Source organism: Cyphellophora europaea, assembly GCF_000365145.1.
Source record: "Cyphellophora europaea CBS 101466 unplaced genomic scaffold supercont1.1, whole genome shotgun sequence".
Taxonomy (NCBI): domain Eukaryota; kingdom Fungi; phylum Ascomycota; class Eurotiomycetes; order Chaetothyriales; family Cyphellophoraceae; genus Cyphellophora; species Cyphellophora europaea.
In genome coordinates this window covers 1,144,163-1,161,613 of record NW_008481797.1, presented here as the reverse complement: position 1 = coordinate 1,161,613, position 17,451 = coordinate 1,144,163, and the positions used below count along the sequence as shown (strand labels likewise).

The 17,451-nt window shown below is 54.4% G+C and overlaps 6 protein-coding genes across 6 annotated transcripts; 4 read left to right on the top strand and 2 right to left on the bottom strand.

Annotated features, from left to right (window-relative positions):
* Positions 1 to 573: 573 nt before the first annotated feature.
* Positions 574 to 1,634, top strand: HMPREF1541_00410 (uncharacterized protein; the record flags this gene model as incomplete). The annotated part of the gene is made up of 2 exons (XM_008712716.1): positions 574 to 576; positions 630 to 1,634. 2 exons carry the CDS (start codon positions 574 to 576, stop codon positions 1,632 to 1,634), a joined length of 1,008 nt encoding a protein of 335 aa, XP_008710938.1.
* A 1,206-nt stretch (positions 1,635 to 2,840) lies between these two features.
* On the top strand, positions 2,841 to 4,567 carry HMPREF1541_00409 (uncharacterized protein; the record flags this gene model as incomplete). The annotated part of the gene is made up of 2 exons (XM_008712715.1): positions 2,841 to 3,019; positions 3,070 to 4,567. 2 exons carry the CDS (start codon positions 2,841 to 2,843, stop codon positions 4,565 to 4,567), a joined length of 1,677 nt encoding a protein of 558 aa, XP_008710937.1.
* A 2,903-nt stretch (positions 4,568 to 7,470) lies between these two features.
* Positions 7,471 to 8,079, bottom strand: HMPREF1541_00408 (uncharacterized protein; the record flags this gene model as incomplete). The annotated part of the gene is made up of 1 exon (XM_008712714.1): positions 7,471 to 8,079. One exon carries the CDS (start codon positions 8,077 to 8,079, stop codon positions 7,471 to 7,473), a length of 609 nt encoding a protein of 202 aa, XP_008710936.1.
* Positions 8,080 to 9,262: 1,183 nt separating this feature from the next.
* HMPREF1541_00407 (uncharacterized protein) lies at positions 9,263 to 10,627 on the top strand (the record flags this gene model as incomplete). The annotated part of the gene is made up of 1 exon (XM_008712713.1): positions 9,263 to 10,627. One exon carries the CDS (start codon positions 9,263 to 9,265, stop codon positions 10,625 to 10,627), a length of 1,365 nt encoding a protein of 454 aa, XP_008710935.1.
* Positions 10,628 to 11,265: 638 nt separating this feature from the next.
* On the top strand, positions 11,266 to 13,320 carry HMPREF1541_00406 (uncharacterized protein; the record flags this gene model as incomplete). Its single annotated transcript, XM_008712712.1, has 2 exons — positions 11,266 to 12,639; positions 12,697 to 13,320. 2 exons carry the CDS (start codon positions 11,266 to 11,268, stop codon positions 13,318 to 13,320), a joined length of 1,998 nt encoding a protein of 665 aa, XP_008710934.1.
* An 835-nt stretch (positions 13,321 to 14,155) lies between these two features.
* On the bottom strand, positions 14,156 to 16,384 carry HMPREF1541_00405 (uncharacterized protein; the record flags this gene model as incomplete). The annotated part of the gene is made up of 1 exon (XM_008712711.1): positions 14,156 to 16,384. One exon carries the CDS (start codon positions 16,382 to 16,384, stop codon positions 14,156 to 14,158), a length of 2,229 nt encoding a protein of 742 aa, XP_008710933.1.
* Positions 16,385 to 17,451: the final 1,067 nt, after the last annotated feature.

Genomic DNA, 17,451 nt, shown 5'->3' with positions numbered 1-17,451 from the left:
CAAGAGAGGATGAACAAGGCAACCACTGCCCGTACTGGTCTGATCCAACGTCGTGTTGGGTGCCAAGATGAGGCCGCTTTAAGGCTCACTCGGCCCTCATCCGCTCCCCGGCAGCCCTGGGAATTGGTGCTCGGTTTATTCATCAATTCGACCTAGACAGTGAAATCCATCATATCGATAGCGTTACGACATCTATCTACATAGCATACGATCGCTGTCTAAGCCACGAGAGAGTTCGAGTTGGAGGAGTTTGTCCGTGTGCAACAGCACCACTGCTGATGGGAAGTCCAGATACACCCATAGTGCTCCAGCCTCCACAAACCTGTTGTTTTCGACTATGTAATATCTGTAGGCTCAGTCGGCATCCGATATGTCTATAAATGACGGGAGAGACATAAACCAAGATAGAGTAGAATGGAGGTGAGCGAAATGCCAAGTTCTCGAATCTCGAAGATCTGCCTGCAAAGTGGCGGGGCAGTGACGAGGCTGCGATCGACGCAACAACGAGGTCGCATCAACACTGATCTTTTTGCTCCCCACCCACCGACCTTTGCACAAACACACGCAGACACGATGGTAAGCCCTGACACTTATCTACGAAGGTTTCTCGACACTAATACTTGGTGCAGTCACTCCCAGACTCGAAAAAGAGGCTAGCCCTCTCCATCATCGACTTCCTCTCTACATCCCTCAAAGACGGTACACTGACCGCGGACGATGCCGAGAATGTCGAGTTTGCCACCAACTGTATCGCGGATGCCTTCAAGGTCGATCCCACCGACAAGGCCGCGGTTTCAGAAGCCGTCGGGGCCCAGTCTCTGTTCAATATCTTTTCCGTCTACGAAAAACTGAAGGATCCAGCGGGAACGGCAGCTGCTTCGTCAACAGGACCGACCACCGGTGCCAGCCCCTCGACACCGGAGGCGGAGAAGCTCAAATCCGCTGGCAATGCCGCTATGCAACAGAAAGACTACAAGACTGCGATTGACAAGTACACCCAAGCCATTGCGTTGTCGCCGACCAATCCCATCTACCTGTCCAACCGTGCGGCTGCTTACTCGGCCTCGGGCGACCATGCTGCCGCTGTCAAGGATGCCGAGATCGCCGTGGTTGCGGACCCGAAGTACACCAAGGCATGGTCACGTCTGGGTCTTGCCCGTTTCGCGATGGGTGATGCGCGGGGTTCGGTGGACGCTTACGAAAAGGGCATTGAGCATGAGGGCAATGGTGGCAGTGAGGCCATGAAAAGGGGACTGGAGACCGCGAAGAAAGAACTTAGCCGCATGGAGGCAGAGGAAGACAACATGCCTGCTGAGGGCGTGGATGATGCACCAGGCAATACCCGTGGAGGCGCGCCGGGAGGCATGCCCGATCTCTCGGGGCTAGCCAGCATGCTGGGCGGCGGTGGCGGTGGTGGAGGTATGCCAGACTTGGGAGGTCTCATGAACAACCCGATGTTCGCGGGAATGGCCCGCAACATTATGCAGAATCCCGACGCGCTCGGCAGCATCATGCAGAATCCCATGGTTCAAAACATGCTGAACCAAAGAAGGGAAGGTGGCGGTGGAGGTGGGATGCCAGACATGAGCCAGATCCAGCAGATGATGCAAGATCCCGCCATGCAGAACCTGTGAGTTGTCGCCCGTCCCCAACATTCTATAGTATGCTAAAAAATGATCAGCGCACAACAATTCATGGGCGGAATGGGCGGAGGCGCTGGTGGCGCCGGTGGTGCAGGAGGTGCGGGCGGACAAGGCGGCGGCCAGCATTGAAACTGAGCGTTGATTCACAAGTACGATTCAGCTAGATGGCGTTTCGAATCATGTCCCGGACTGGACTATTGATGCCATACACATAATCAAGAGCATATGCCAGCAGCCTTCCGCCATGAATGCATGCATGCGTCTGGCATATTGCTGTCACGATCTTCTAGCCTTGCTGTCTCGGGGACTTTTCGTGAGGACTGATGGTATACAACCTGACTCAAGGTACCTCAGATACCGATGTGCTCACCGTACGCTTATCCACGGAGACCACGGAGAGAACTATCGGGACCCTCTCCGCCCAGCGGAAAGCACACTTCTGCACTTCTGCACTTCTTGTGCCAAGATCTGCCCAGCCGTCGAGCTGCAGCTTTCAGGCATTTGTGATTTCTTGACGTTCCATTCCCGCCACCACCCAAGCATGACAAGCCCACCTTGAGACGGAGAAGCGACTGCAAAGTGCCCTTTGCGGCCCTTGGCCAGAATCACAAGGCATTCTTAACGGTCTCTTACGCGATGAAAAGTGGCTATGCATGGGCCGACCGCTTGGGTGCTCCGGCTTTGGAACTACCGGTGAAGATCGATTTTCCGCTGCTGCTGACTGCTCCACAGCCAACCGTGGTCGAAGTTTCAATGACTCTTCTATCCTCAAGGGAGATTTCCTGACACCACAGATTGGGGGCCCCCCAGTCCAAGGGTCAAGCGGGCATTCGGCTCCCCGCAAAAAAGGTTTGCCAGAAACTCGCGAATACGCCTGCAGCACGCCCTGAGATGATCTCCTTTCGGGCAAGGTGAGCGGAAAAGATCTGCACCCAAGTCGCATGGAGCACAAGCAGAGCTTGCTACGCCATGCCCTGGCTGTGGACCCTCCCAAACGACGCGATGTTGCATCCCCGTACACACTGTATAAAAGTGAGTCGGGCCCAAGATAAGCAGGCGGGCTGTCATTTGTGGGTGCTCTTCAGTGGCAGAGGAGTAGTCGATTACCTCGCGGTTCATATAGATACTTACCGTGAGCTTTCATCGTTACTCTGCGATTGAACACTATTCCCGCTCCTGTGGTCGAATACTGCAAAGATGAAGACTGAGGCAGAGGCCTCCGGCGTGGAGGCCAACACTGTTGAACCCGAATACCGCGGATACGACAACGTCCAAGCCGAGGCCGAGAAGCCCGACTTCAATGCAGCCGTCAACCTTGCAGAGGGACGTGGTGGAGAGACTCGACGTGCGCTGAAGAGCCGACACATTCAATTCCTGTATGTTGTGCTTCCGCTGGATCGCCAGTTCTTGAGGCTAACTACTGCAGTGCGCTTGGTGGCGCCATTGGCACCGGCCTCTTTGTTGGCTCTGGAGCTATTCTATCCCTCGTTGGACCTGCGCCTCTGTTCATGGGGTACCTTACTCTTATGCTGGTTGTTTATGTGGTCATGAACGACTTGGCGGAGATGGTGACCTACCTCCCCCTGAAGGGCATTACCATACCATACTTTGTGCGACGCTATGTTGAGCCGAGTCTTGCGTTCGCTTGTGGTTGGAATTATTGGTATGCTTACTCCATGCTGGTGGGAGCTGAAGCATCCGCCGGCGCCATCCTTTTGGACTATTGGAACACTTCAGTCCCAAGCGCGGTCTGGATCGCCATCTATCTCGTCCTCATTCTGCTCCTGAATATTTTCTCGGTTCACTTTTTCGGCGAGTCGGAATTCTGGTTTGCGTCATTGAAGTTCATCACCATTATGGGTCTGATCATTTTGGGCTTTGTCATTTTCTTCGGAGGCAGCCCCAACGATCAAGGCCGACTTGGCTTTCGATACTGGGAGAATCCAGGAGCATTCACTCCCTACTTGGTTGACGGAGATACTGGAAGGTTCCTGGGCTACTGGACTGCGACGGTACGGGCTGGATTTGCGTTTATCACCTCGCCCGAGTTGATTGCTCTGGCCGCGGGCGAAACCGTTGCGCCCCGCCGAAACATCCCCAAAGCCGCCAGTCGCTTCGTGTGGCGCCTATTGTTCTTCTATGGCTTCGGCAGCTTCATTATTGGTGTCATTGTCCCGAGTGACGACGACCGCTTGCTCTCGCCCGACTCCAATGCCAGTTCCTCTCCTTTTGTGATTGGAATCCAGCGCGCGGGCATCAGCGGGCTCAATCATGTCATCAACGCCGCCATCCTTACCTCGGCTTGGAGCGCTGGCAACGCCTTCCTATACTCTGGCAGTCGTGTCCTGTACGGCATGGCGCTCTCGAAAGATGCGCCACGCATTTTTGGCGTCACCAATCGCAAGGGTGTGCCATACGTCGCCGTGCTCTGTACGTGGTCGATCGGCCTCCTGGCGTTCCTGAACGTCAGTAATTCTGGTGCGAACGTCTTCACCTGGTTCATGAACATCAGCACCATCTCGGGCTTCCTGGCCTGGATCATCGTGATGGTCACCTACCTTCGTTTCCGCTCGGCGCTCAAGTTCCAAGGTCTCCTCGAGACCCGTCCGTACATCACTCGCTTCCAGCCATATGCCACGTGGTTCGTGCTCGTCTTCATGAGCCTGCTTACCATCACAAACGGTTTTCAGGTCTTCTTCCCGGAGAACTGGAGCGCGGCAAACTTCTTGGCCGCCTACATTACGCTACCGATCATGTTTGCGTTGTATGCTGGACATAAGATCTGGTTTCGCACTCCGCTGGGGCAAAAGACGCATGAGATCGATGTGGTCAGTGGGAAGAGGGAGATTGATGAGATTTGCGCTCTGGATGAGGCGCCGGTGCCGAAGAATGCGTGGCAAAAGGTCTGGTACTGGATAGCGTAGAGGCACCGTGTAGTAGCAAGTAGATTATCTCAATGACCGGTCGAGACGCTGTCTAGAAAACCAGTTATGGTAGCCCTACCGTTCACACCACAGCAAGTGCCAAGCCTCGAGCACCTCACCCTCTCTGTCTCACCAGACCTGCCATCATCATTCACAATCGCCTCCAAAGATCGCACACGGTCACGATGCAACGACTTCCGATCGAACAAAGCGTGCCCGCGGCCGCAGAACAGTTCAATTCAATGTCCGACCCGCTGCTGCTGCAGCTGCTGCAATTGCTGCACCTCTCATTGGACACCCAGCGCGCCGCCAACCCCCTCCCCAAATCGGAGCTCCGGGCCATCGCCCTCATGTGTCTCCCAGCCACCAACTTTCTTCCTCGAGCAAGGCCCGCCTAAACGCAGTCATGCACGTCAGTGGACGATGACACGTGAAGAAAGGCATCGTGCCGCGAGCTTCTTTCGTGAGCGTTGCCGTTGAAGCCTACCTTGCCGGGACTTCCTGGAAGCTGCCGGCTTCCTTGGAGCTCGATGCTGGGAAGCTTCCAACTTAGTAGGTCAGCTACCCTGCGAGCTGGGCTCTTGCATTGTCAGAAACCTTTCTGTAACCGTCGGTCGTTGAGCTCTCGGTGTCTTGCACAATTACATTGTTTATTCTCAGGGCGGTGGCTAGGTATACCTCGTGCACAGTCTCTGCTGGTACATTGCTGTCGATCCATTTGCCGCTCCTCGCCAATCGCAGCTAGATATTGCCCAATCGCAGGCCCGGCAATCAGGCAGTGAATGAACCGACACCAGTATCACTCACCATCCATAACCGCCGCCGCTGCCGCTACTCTTAGCATCTACTACTGGCCTTGCCATCCAACACCGCAATATCGCTCGAGCTCATTCCCAGCACAATACGCCCACCAACATGCATTTACCACAGCTTTCCACTCTACTTACACTCTCCTCCCCCGTCCTCTTCCGACCCATGGGCGTTCATGCCCAGGATAATACCTAGTACGCCAACGACCTCAGTCCTCCACCTTCTAGCCTCCCCTTTCCCCATCCTCCATCCCATCCTCCGGGAGATCTTCACTCCCCACGTGCACCCAACCAACCGCATCAACCCCAAACTAACACCCCCTCTCCCCTCCCAGCAACGACGGACAATGGCACGACAACACCCCCACCACCTACGTCCCACAACCACAAACAACCTGGACCCCCGCTCCCCAACCCCAAACCACCTGGGCGCCCGCTCCCCAACCCGCCCAGACCTGGGGCTGGTACCAACCGACCAGCTACACGACCTACTACCAAACGCAAGCGGGCTACATCGTGACAATCACCTCCACCATCCCGTGCGCCCCCTCGACGACGGTCGTCTACGACACGACCGACTGCTACAACTGCTGCTACGACCAGAACTGCTGCCGCAACCAGTTTGGGGGCACGTGTTGGTATCCTTCTGGTCAGGGAGTGTATGTACTTTCCCTGTCGATAGATCTTTGTGTGCGCTGAGATCTCCCGTTGGCATTGGCTCCTTTTCATTACTTCTGCTTTCCCCCCTTTCTGCTGCTTTCCACTTTTCCATTTTGCCTCTCTCTGAATAAAAAAAACCCTTGGCCTTTTCCCACGGTGCCTTTTACCCATTCTCCTTTTGTCCTTCGTCATGACTCGATCCCTGTTCGCCCCCCGATGCAAGAAGACTCAAGTGCTGACTTTTTCTCTCTCAAAACAATAAACAGAGTTACGCAAACAGTCTATAACAACAACGATAATAATAACCAACAGCAAGCGCAGGCCGTGCAGAACAACGGGCCACGCGCGGTGGCGAGACTGCCGACCCGAGTCATGGCGTCGGTGGGATTAGGGATGTTCGCTGTTGTGGGGGGCATGGTGTGGCTTTGATATGGGTTTTCGATGATACATACCGGGATCTTCCAATGGGTCCATAGGTCGAGATTGGTGAGAGTTTGTTGCTATGGCCGGATCTCTCAAAGTGAGAGGGTGAGGAAGAGGAAGAGGATGAGGCAGAAGGGAAGGGGGCACGCCGCTCAGACTCCTGCTTGCTCACCTTCCCCAAGGAAAAATCTACCTGGCAGGTGGCATTTCGCGCGTTGCCAACGAGCCTGGCACACCTGGCAAACCATGAGGGACACATATATGACCATGATTATGATTATGATTATGGAGTGGGATGGGATGGGATGGGACGGGACAGCGAGGCTTATCGTGGGCCCATCCTTTTGCTTTGCGAATTTTGCAGCTTGCACACTATGTAAGTACCTTTTTCACCAAGGTAAATGACCTAATGAGATAACGAAGAGTTCTACGAGGCGAAATTAACATCCAGCATCCAGCATCCAGCATCCAACATCCAAACGTCCAAATGTCCAAGCTTCCGCTTTTTGACCAACCGCGTTTCTCCCCTCTGTGCTCATGTGCGCCTCTCGTCTCTTCTCCCTTCCCCCCACCTCCCGCAGGGCCAAAAGGAGGCAAGGGCATCTTACACCTGTCTTTTCTGAGTTCCGCTCTACCCTCAACGTGATGAGAAAACCTAGCGAATCGCAGATATTTTGCATAGGTTCTGCAGCAAAAAGAATACGTATTACTCTCTTCCTCTCCCCACGTGCTCCACGACGACCTAGAAAGGACAAAAGCTAGATGAGTCTACTGTAGCACAATCCCGGCCATGCTCGCAAAAGTCCCACCACCCAATGGAGCGACCCCCCCCCCCCCTCCTCAAAAAAGCCTCACGTCCTCCACAATAAAGGGAAGACGAGACACATGTATGTGTAGAAAGAACCATAAAAACTGCGTGCCGGTGGACGGCGTGATGGCGAGCTCAGAAAGAAAACGTCTCTGTCGTTGAGCCAACGTTCCCGCCAGAGAAGATCCCCTTTCTGCTCCTCTTTACCACACTGCCTCCATACCAAGGACTAGGTCCGCCTTCATCCAATCTTCCCATTCGTCCTCGACCTGTACATCGCGCACATACCGACCGACTGCCTGGCCAGGGTTGATGCTTCGCTTCCAGGACGTGACGTAGTTGACCTGTTGCGCACCGCTGGCCCAGCCGCCTGCTGCAACAACAGCAGTCTTGCCCGTGGTTTGAATAAGTTGTTTCGCGGTGCCATCGTAGTTACGGTCCCTGTACAAATTGCAAGTGTTGCTGGTAGTCCACTCCCACGACTGGCATGCATAGCTGGTGTTCTGCGGGCTCCCCAGCTGATTCTCGAGATACATCCACCCACACAGGCGTGCACAGTCGTCGGCATTCTGCGGGGCTTGTGTTCCATCACCAACCCTGCGTGTCCAGTCGTAGGCTATCTGATTGCTGCCTAGGATCGGCACGGCATTCTGGCCGCTCTGTGGCGCGTACGTAACGCCCCTGCAGCCGATGAGGTAGGTCCCGACGGAACCACTTCTGAATGGACCATTTCTCTGTTGAGTGTTCACAAAGCTGCCATCGTAGTTGCCAGCTGTGCAGAGATTAAGTGCTTGGTTCCTGTCGCTTGCCATGAAGAAGATGGTTTCCGTCACCCGAGGCTTGGACGAAGTCAACAGCCGGGCTACGCGGACCTGGCCGACCGGGTAGCCAATCGCTGGAGCTGCACCTTCGATATTTGGAGGACTGGAAGATCTGATCAGTTTTCTTGCGGGCAGTGAGTACTCAGAAGCACTTACTTGGCGTCGATGTTGAGTGCAGTAACTCCAAGACAGTTGCCAGTCTGGAAGACAGAGTTTTGTTGCTGCCACCACACACCCTCACAAGTATTCCCTGCAGTCAAAACGTGGATGTTGCAGCGTGCAATGCAAGCTTCAAAGGTGAGTGCATTGCCGAAGTCGATCTTGCCACTATTGGACGGTCAGCGAGATGAAATTACTACTGGAGGAGCAAAGTCTTACACATCAGGGTTCACCGCACGTTCGTTGCAGAGAATTGCATAAGGCCTGCCTAAAGCGTTGTCGAATGCGACCTTCCTGCCGTGGTAGGCTCCAGCATTTACAGGCGAGGGCTGAGAAGCAATACCGAGTGTTGTGCCAGCACCATTGGTGGATGTTGCGAAGGTGTTTGTATTGGTGATACGAATATTGTTACCATTGCACAGCACCGTATTGGCAGATGTGGTCGCTGTAGCGGCCAATGTAGTTGCACTTGTCCTTGCCAAGGGATCAGGTGTAGGTCGAGTAGTGAAAGGCGGCTCGGGTGGGACTGGGAATGGGGACGACGAGGATGACGAGAACGATGAGGATGACTCAGTTGCGGATGACGAATCTGCAACTTGTGCAGGAGTTGGAGAGGAAGTTGAGGATGAAGACACTAGAGTTCTCAAGTCAGCCAATGTTACGCGAAGATGCAAAGAACGAGCGATGTGCAATAAGACGCAACAGATTGGGCCATCCTCGCCGTCGATTGGCCTGGGTCAGGGTCCTGCGGTCAGGAGATGGCATTGGTCCAGCGTAGGTATATTCCTGGGTTCGTATGGCACATCTGCAGGTCGTTGAAGGTCCGATGAACGTGTCGTAAGCGCAGGCAGCATCTTCCCACCAGGTGCAAGTCTTCGTCTGCACGGCCCAATCTGGGTCGGTCTCATCGCACGGTCGTTCGTCCTGCAGAACGCGGAGTCTCGTTGCGAGAGGAAGAGTGACGCGACTCCCCCGCATGCTGAGGACGCTGCAACATTGCTGGAGGAACATACCGATGGATGAAGTCGGAGAAGATGGCGCTGCAAGCCTGGAGGAAGATGTGCTAGGGCTGGTCAACAGAGTGGTAAATGTGCTCAACGAAGCTGATGATGTTGTCGTTGCTGCTAGCGCCTGCGCTGCTGAGCTGGAAGTGGATGAGCTCGTAACTGATGGTGAATCTGAGCTGGAAGCAACCGGTGAGCTTGGAATCAATGAAGAGCTGAGCGAGGGACTGATCGAGCTTGAAGTCACCGAAGCGCTCATAGAGGGTGAGATACTAGAGCTAGCCAACGAGCTAGTCGCCTCATCCGGCGATGCTAGGCTTGAACTGCTGCTCAATGTTGCACTGCTGGTCCTTGTGGAGAGAAGCGCTGGGTCTACAGCAAAAGATGTGGCAGCTGTAGACGAGCTAGAAGATATGGATGTGCTCGTGGGGACAGCCTCTGTGTTGCTTGCACTAGGCGACGGCACTGTGCTTGTTTCCACGGGTGGAGATGGACTGGAGCTTATCGAGCCTAGTTGCGGAGTACTTGAAGCAGTCATGCTGCTAGTAATGAATCCTTGCGCGAGCATAGTGTCAGTACTTGCAGAGCTGGAAGTAGCAACGCCGGAAAAGCTTGATTCGGATGACGATAAAGTCACAGCCGAAGAGCTACTTGAGGCCTCTGCGCTTGATTCTGACAGACTCGGCGTGCTAGTTGGATCCGGGGACAACGTTGCGGACGCCGGTGAAACCGAGCTCGATGATACGTCTGTTGTCAAAGAGCCAACCTCTGTGGAAACCGTGCTCGATGTGCCAGCCGTCAACCTCGTGTCGCTCGAAGTGGTCTCCATAAGGTTGCTAGAGCCATCAGAATCTGTTTCGCTCCTTGTGGTTGACAGTAGTGCAGGATCGACTATCATTGAGGCTGTGGTGGTCACGATCGACGAGCTTGCGCTGGTGTCGATTATAGCAGCTGGATCTGTACCTGATGGCGACGAATCAGAGGTCGATAGTGAACTTGCTGTCATCGTTGCACTTTGTGATGGTGATGGATCGCCTGCAGTGATAGTCGATGAGTCCAACAACGTCGTGGTGCTGCTAAAGCCCAGATCTAAACTTGTGCTTGTCAACAACAAGCTCTCTGTGGTAGAGCTTTGGCTAGGTCCGTCCTCGGTGGTGCTTGGTGAAGGGATAGTGCCGAGAGACTCTACAAACGTCGTCACTGTGATGCTTGATTCATCGGTCGTGCTCAACGGTGATAAGCTAATCGAGGTGATCGTCGAATCGGATTCGTCTTGGGTAGTGCTGGACAAAGAGCTACTACTTAAAGGCTCTGTGACAGTCGTCTCTATGATGCTCGAGCTCTTCTCCCCATCGATCGTTTCGGAGGAGAAGTAAGTGCTCTCGGATGAACTAGTATCTGGTTCCGAAGATCTTGTGCTGCTTGAGAGTGTTGACTCTTCCACAGAACTCGAGGGTTCGTCCATACTACTACTAGCGAACTCGGACCTTGTTGTTGATTCAAAATCGTCGGATGTCGCAGCAGAGGCCAGACCAGAAGCACTGACATCCATTGAGGAGATGGAGTCTGATGCTGGAGAGGAGAGTATCGAGTCTAGGGAAGCAGAACTCGACGAAGCAAACACGGTAGTGGACGGTGACGTACCATCGGTAGAATCTGCGACGTTTAGCACGGTCATAGCTTGAACTTTTCCGGGGCAAACGTACCTGAAGCAATCGTGGAGAGCGTGAAAAGGGTAGTCGTCGTGTCAGTTGAGCTCAAGCTCTCTGAGGAACTGACTGCCTCGCTACTTATATCCGTAGAACTCGAGTCACCGGTTTCAGACGGTAGTGTCGACGTGCTTTCAGCTGAGCTTTCCTGATCCGTAGAACTCACACTCGTCACCTCCGTCGAGCTTGTATCGCTCGTAGCACCACTCGTTGTGGCAGTCTCACTTAATGCAAGCGATGACTCTGAAGATGCAGACTCTACTTCGGAAGATGACTCGGTCGAAGTCAATGGCACCTCAGATGAGATGAGCGACGGTGAGCTCAACGGCGTCGACGTCGTAGAGGTTTCCATCAAGTTCGGGTCTACTGCAAATCCGTCACTTGAGGTGGGGAGTGAGACAGATGAGAGCTCCGAGGAGGTGGATGGTGATTCGAACGATGACTCGGACGAAGTCACCGGCAACTCGGTTGAAGTGTCAAATGTGCTGGTGGTCGTGCTGATCTCAGTAGAGCTCGTCTCAACAGTCGAGAAATCGCCAGTAGCGTTGGAGGAAGTATCCAAAGAGCTCGCCGTGGATTCGGTCGAGCTGGAATCAGCTGGAGAAATCTCACTTGTGGCGTCTGATGTAGTGGCTGAGCTCGTCTCCTCAGAAGTAACATCGCTTGTAGAGGTAGAGACCGTAAATAACGTGCTGGAGACAAGCTCACTCGAGCTAGGATCAACGGTGGAACTTTCACCCACGGGATCTGATGCAGTGGCTGAGCTTGTGTCCTCACTCCTGCTGTCGCTGGTAGAGGTGGCGACAGTAAAGAAAGAAGTCGAGATAATCTCACTGGAGCTTGTATCGGTTGCAGAGCTTTCACTCGTGGCATCTGATAAAGTGGCCGAGCTTGTGTTCTCGCTCGTGCTGTCACTCGTAGCAGCAGTAGAGAAAGAAGTCGAGGTAATCTCAATGGAACTTGTGTCGCTTGCAGAACTCTCACTCGTAGATTCAGCTGAAATAGCGGACGAGGTTGTCATCGAAGATTCGGCTGAGCTTGTGTCATCCGTGGAACTAGCACTTCTGGGCTCAAGCACAACAGATACAGAGCTCGTGCTAGTTTGGGTGGAGCCTGAATCGCTGATAGAGCTATCGCTTGTAAAATCCGACGAAATAGATGATGAGGTAGACGCGTCTTCGGCGGAGATGGTTGAAGTCGTCTCATCAGGCGTGGGGGTTGAAGGCCCGGGGCTTGATTCAGAAGATGTGAGGGAGATGATGGATAACGTACCGGTACTTGAACTGGATGACGGTTCTGTATTTGTCAAGGATATGCTAGAACTCGCGCCTCCAGTAGAAGTGGAAGAAGAGGTCGCGCCTATTGCAGGTGTGTTGGAGCTCGAGTCACTTGTTGCGAAATTACTCGAGCTCGCATCGACCGTCGAAGATAGGCTAGAGCTTGCCACGGTTGGCAGAGAAGCATTAGAGCTTACGTCAAGCGTCGAAGATGTGACGGTGCTGGAGCCTGCGTCACTTGTTGCCAAAGTACTCGAGCTCGCATCCGCAGTAGAAGATAGGCTAGAGCTTGCCACGGTTGGCAGAGAAGCATTAGAGCTTACGTCAAGCGTCGAAGATGTGACGGTGCTGTCGCTCGTGAATCCTGTTGTGGACGACATGATGCCAGTGGTGTCGCTGGAAGTGATAGTTCCACTAGAGGATACTCCTGCAGACGAAGATGCCCGGCTTTCTGCATAGCTGGTGGCAGCGGACGCAGAGGTGGCTTCTGAAGACGCAGAGCTCGACTGGCTAGATGAGAAGACTGCATCGACAGAGGAGGATGTTGCGCTAGACACCAGCGTTACACCGTCGGACGAAAACGATATCTCGTTGATTGCAGAACTTGTAGTGTCGCTAGATGTTGGTGTTGTTCCGCTGGAGGCGGCGCTCGTACCGCTAGACGCAGAGCTTGCATCAACAGATGAAGGAACCGATCCTGTAGATATAGATGTTACCACAGATACAGAAGCTGTTTCACTTGAAAAGGTTGTGAAATCAGATGAGGGACCTGGATCTGAAGATGCGGTGGATACAGCAGACGGGGAGATTGTCTCGCTGGACGAGGAGGATTCGAGACCAGCAGACGAGCCAGTAGCTGTAGTAACAGTGGACTCAGCAGACGTTGAACCTGTCTCGCTGGATTCTTGGGTAGTGTCTTCCGACGAAGAAGCACTTCCTCCAAGTGAAGATGTAGTGTCGACAGGTGGAGAAACACTTCCTCCAAGTGAAGACGTAGTGTCGACAGATGGAGAAGTAGACGTTCCTTCCTCCGTGGTGGGAATATATGTCGTTGTGCTCTCGCTGGAAGAAGCTACCGAGTAGTCGGAAGAAGAGCTTGTTTCCATCGATATACCAGCTTCAACGGAAGTACTTGTTAATGCGCCGGATATCTGGGTGGTGTCCAGAGGCGACACCGTCCCTGAAGATAACGAGCTGAAGATCAACACAGTTGTTGTCTCGGTTGGGGTTGAAAACGCGTCGCTTGACGATGCACTTGACGATTCGTTCGATGCATCGCTGGACGAATCGATTGACACGGCGGTTGTGCTGGTGAACGAGGGGCTACCAGTAGATGCAGTTACCTCAACAGATGTGATATCCGTCGTGGAAGGTGTGAAACCCGGTCCCCCCAATGTAGAGGCTGAAGATTCCGTGCTCGGTGCGAAAGATATGGAAGGAATTGTGGAAGGTGACGTACCAGTACTTTGACTAGATGATGGAACTTGGTTGTTCGCAGATGATCCGCTCGTGCTAAGTTCATTACTAGAACTTGATGAGGAACTAGATTGTGTTCTTGTGCCTGTGAAAGACCCGCGGTTTGACGTGGAGTCCGAGGTGGCCGTGGCAGCAGCAGCAGAGCTTGCAACGTTCGATGTTGATACCAAGGAACCGGTGCTTCCGCTGCTGGTTACTATCGAAGACAGGGCGTTGGGGGAAGAAGAAGAAGAGCCACCTGACGGTCCCCGGGACGATGCCGAAGTCCGAGACGACACTGTCGCCGACGTCGAAGGTACGTTCACCGATGAGGTAGACACAGTTCCCAGGCCAGGATTAACGACAATGCTGCCTGCGGAGGTCGAGGTCGAGAGGCCGGGCGGGACAAGAGACGACGAGGGGGAAAGGGCTGGGGCAGAAACAAAAGTGGAACTACCTGTATCTATCGACACGTCAGAACATCAAACGCTAAGTCTAGAAATGCATTCTCACCAGTAGAAGAGCTGGATCGTGACCTGGTGCCGGTGAAGGTGCCGCGGCTGGTAGACGATTCAGAGGGCGCCGGGACCGAAGCGGAAGACGAGCTCGACATAACAGCGGCTGGGTTCGGACTCGTGGATGCGGTGCTGACAGATACTGACGCATTTGCAAACGACACAGAGCTTGTCGTGACACCTGTGGCGGCAGAAGTCACGATAGTCTGCGCAGCGGAGAAAGTCGCAGACGACGCGGTAACGGAACTCGATCGTCCCGCGCTGATGTTGACGCTGCTGGCGCTAGACGCAGCGCTGGACGCTGTAAGACTGCTTCCGGGAACAGTGGCTGCGTTCGACCCTGATGATGAGGACGAGGCAGAAGGCTGTGCCCCTGGCGTCGTTGTCTGTGTCACAACGCCTGTAGACGCGCTGGCTGGCGCGCTGGCCGAAGTAACAGCGGCACCCGACGTGACAACACTGCTCGCAGAGCCAACTCGGGTAGAGCTGCTTGATGGAGCCGGTGCTGACGGCGGTAGCGTAGGGGGGGCTGATGAAGGCTGCCCAGGGGTACTCGAAGGTCCCAGTGTAGGCTGAACGGCACCGGAAGTGCCACCCGTGGGACCCTGTGTGGGCACCACGCTTACGGAATTACTGGAAGCTCGAGGCGAGCTGCTCGAACCTTGTGGAGGCGGCTGGCTGACGGTCGCACTGGCGGAGGGGGTGTTGGCCGACTGGCTCTGGCTCTGGCTCTGGCTCTGGGGGGCCGATACACCAGTAGAAGGCTGAGCCGGGTTCGTGGTTTGAGGTGGTGGTCCTTGGGAGGAGCCTGGAGTGGAGGGAGTTGCTGAAACTCCATTCGGGGAAGGTTGGCTGTCCGTGTTACTCGCCGTCGTAGAAGAGGCAGAGTCATCCGGAGGGTCCGCCGCAGCTCTCAGGGTAAGGTCAACGGGACAAAAGCGAGCTTTGACACCGCCGATCTCGACCACAGAGCAATCAGGTCGATTAGGACCTGGCCAGCCAGCATACATCCTCTTGTCTCCGCATTGGTAGAACGTGGCGAGCCCACGGTCCGGGGTATTCCACCTGAACCTGCCGTCGTCGAACACGATATCATTCTGGACTTCGGTGGGAGACTCAGCAGCGCCAAGGAAAGACCAGTCCTGGCTAGCATTACGACCGACCGGGAACGAGCTGTTCTGCACTAGCAATTTACCATTTTCGAGATAGAACCGCTTTGCCACAGCACAATTGTTCCCGGCTTGACCCCCAGCATCCTGAGCAAATCCCGCAGCCGGAGGACCAGCCAAGTCATCGCCAGGTTCAGGAGCTTGCCGTTTGGCCTTCGCGTCAGGCACCTCAGGAAACTGAAAAGCCAGCAGGATTGGGTCATCTGGTGGAAGATCGGAGACGACGCCACTTGGGAAACCTGCGCCCAGAGTGATCAATGGCTGTTCGGTGGTGACGGTGATGGTCTCGCCGGCCTCATTGGTGGTCACGTAGACAATGGGTGGGGGCGGCGCCGGACTGGTAGTTGGTGGTGGCTGAACAGGGTAGATGATATTGGGCGTTGAACCGGGCTGGTCTCCGGATCCTGTAACAGGCGGCTGGCTAGCACCCGAGTCGGGGGCGCCTCCAGTGCCAGTCACGGGAGGTTGGCCACTGCCTGAACCTGTGCCCGTCGGGGATGGCTGCTGACCACCGCCCGAGCCTGTTCCTGTCAAGGTTGGCTGACCACTGGCTGAGCCTGTATCTGTGCCGGTTGGAGGTGGCTGACTACCGCCCGAGCCTGTGTCTGTTGCGGGCGGCTGACTGCCAGACCCAGATGGGCCTGTGCCAGTCGGAACAGTATTGCTCCCGCTCCCTTGGCCAGGATCAGCAGTATTTCCATTGCTATCAGTTGTCACCGTAACAGTCACTCCAATAGTACTCACGACCGTAGTCGTCGATTGGAAGTTCGTGATGATAGTCGTGGGTGCATTATTGATGGTAACTGTGCCACCGTTGATAGTGATGATCTGACCGGCGGACTGAAAGAACTGGCTATAGGTGATATCATAGATGATGGTGGAAGTGATTAGGGCAGGCGGGCACGTTTGGCCGGCGCTGTCGACGGTGACAGTTTGGGGACCCTGGGCATCCCCAAGACCCAAGCAAAGAGCAAGCAGAGGCAAAAGGAGTGTGTTCTTGGGCCACATGGTGGGCACGCAAGAGAATGAATGTTGTACGTACAAAATGCAGATTTAAACGAAGGGACGCTGCAGAACCTTGAAACCAAAACGAGTGTAGCGAAACGAGGTAGATGGGGACGAAAAGAACTCACCGGCCCGCGCTTATGAGAGTTTTGGGTGCTGGATGGCAGGGTCGTTACTGAGCTGTCCGCTCAATGAGGGTGTCTCGTGCGCAGAATGTAGCATTCGCAGAAGAGGATCTGACCACACCGCACTGGCCGTCGTCGACGAGGGCATCATTGGCACGATATTCGAGGCCGTGCTGGCACGCCATTCTATCTCGACATTGACAGGGAGATCCTGGGTTGTTTTCTGCATTGCTCGTGGCAGATAGCCAGCACAGGCCTGACCCAGCGCGTGTTTGCTGCGGGAAGAAGACATCGAAAATAGTTCTCAGCCATAGCGTGTATGCGAGTGATGAGGATTTGATCTCCGTTACGAGTGGTATGGGTGAGAAGACCAAGACAACGTACAACCGTGGCCGAGACGTGATATCACGCGTTGTTTACGCATGGCAGGCGCGTTCGATGCACCATAACTGAAAGTCGAGATATCCCGGGTTGGTAGACGTTACCGTCGTCGTCGATGTTGTCAAGTTTGACTCTTGCCAACAATGGGAGGGTGACACTTTCGGTTGGGACAGTCTTGGCGTGTTTTCTCCCAGGTTCCTAGCCACAGCTATTTTCACACGATTCATCAAGAGACTGGAACTCGGGTCGCTCAAAGCTGTTGATGATTTGATAGTCTCTTCTTGCATCTCTACCTTCCTTCACGATGAACAGCTCAACGTGAAAGTATGTTCATGTTCCAGCGCCGTATTGCGCCAGAGAAGCCAGCTCGCTTGCTTTTTCTTCCCTCAAGCTGGCCAAAAACTCCCGTTGCGGGCAGGAATATGACCTCTCTCAGTTACATGTGCGGCACTCACATCATGTTCTTCTATTCTCCCATTATCTGACGAAGCCTTCCCACACAACGCTATCGTCAGCCATCGACTTGCTCAAAAACGCTTGCTTGATACCAAAGCACTTCTGATC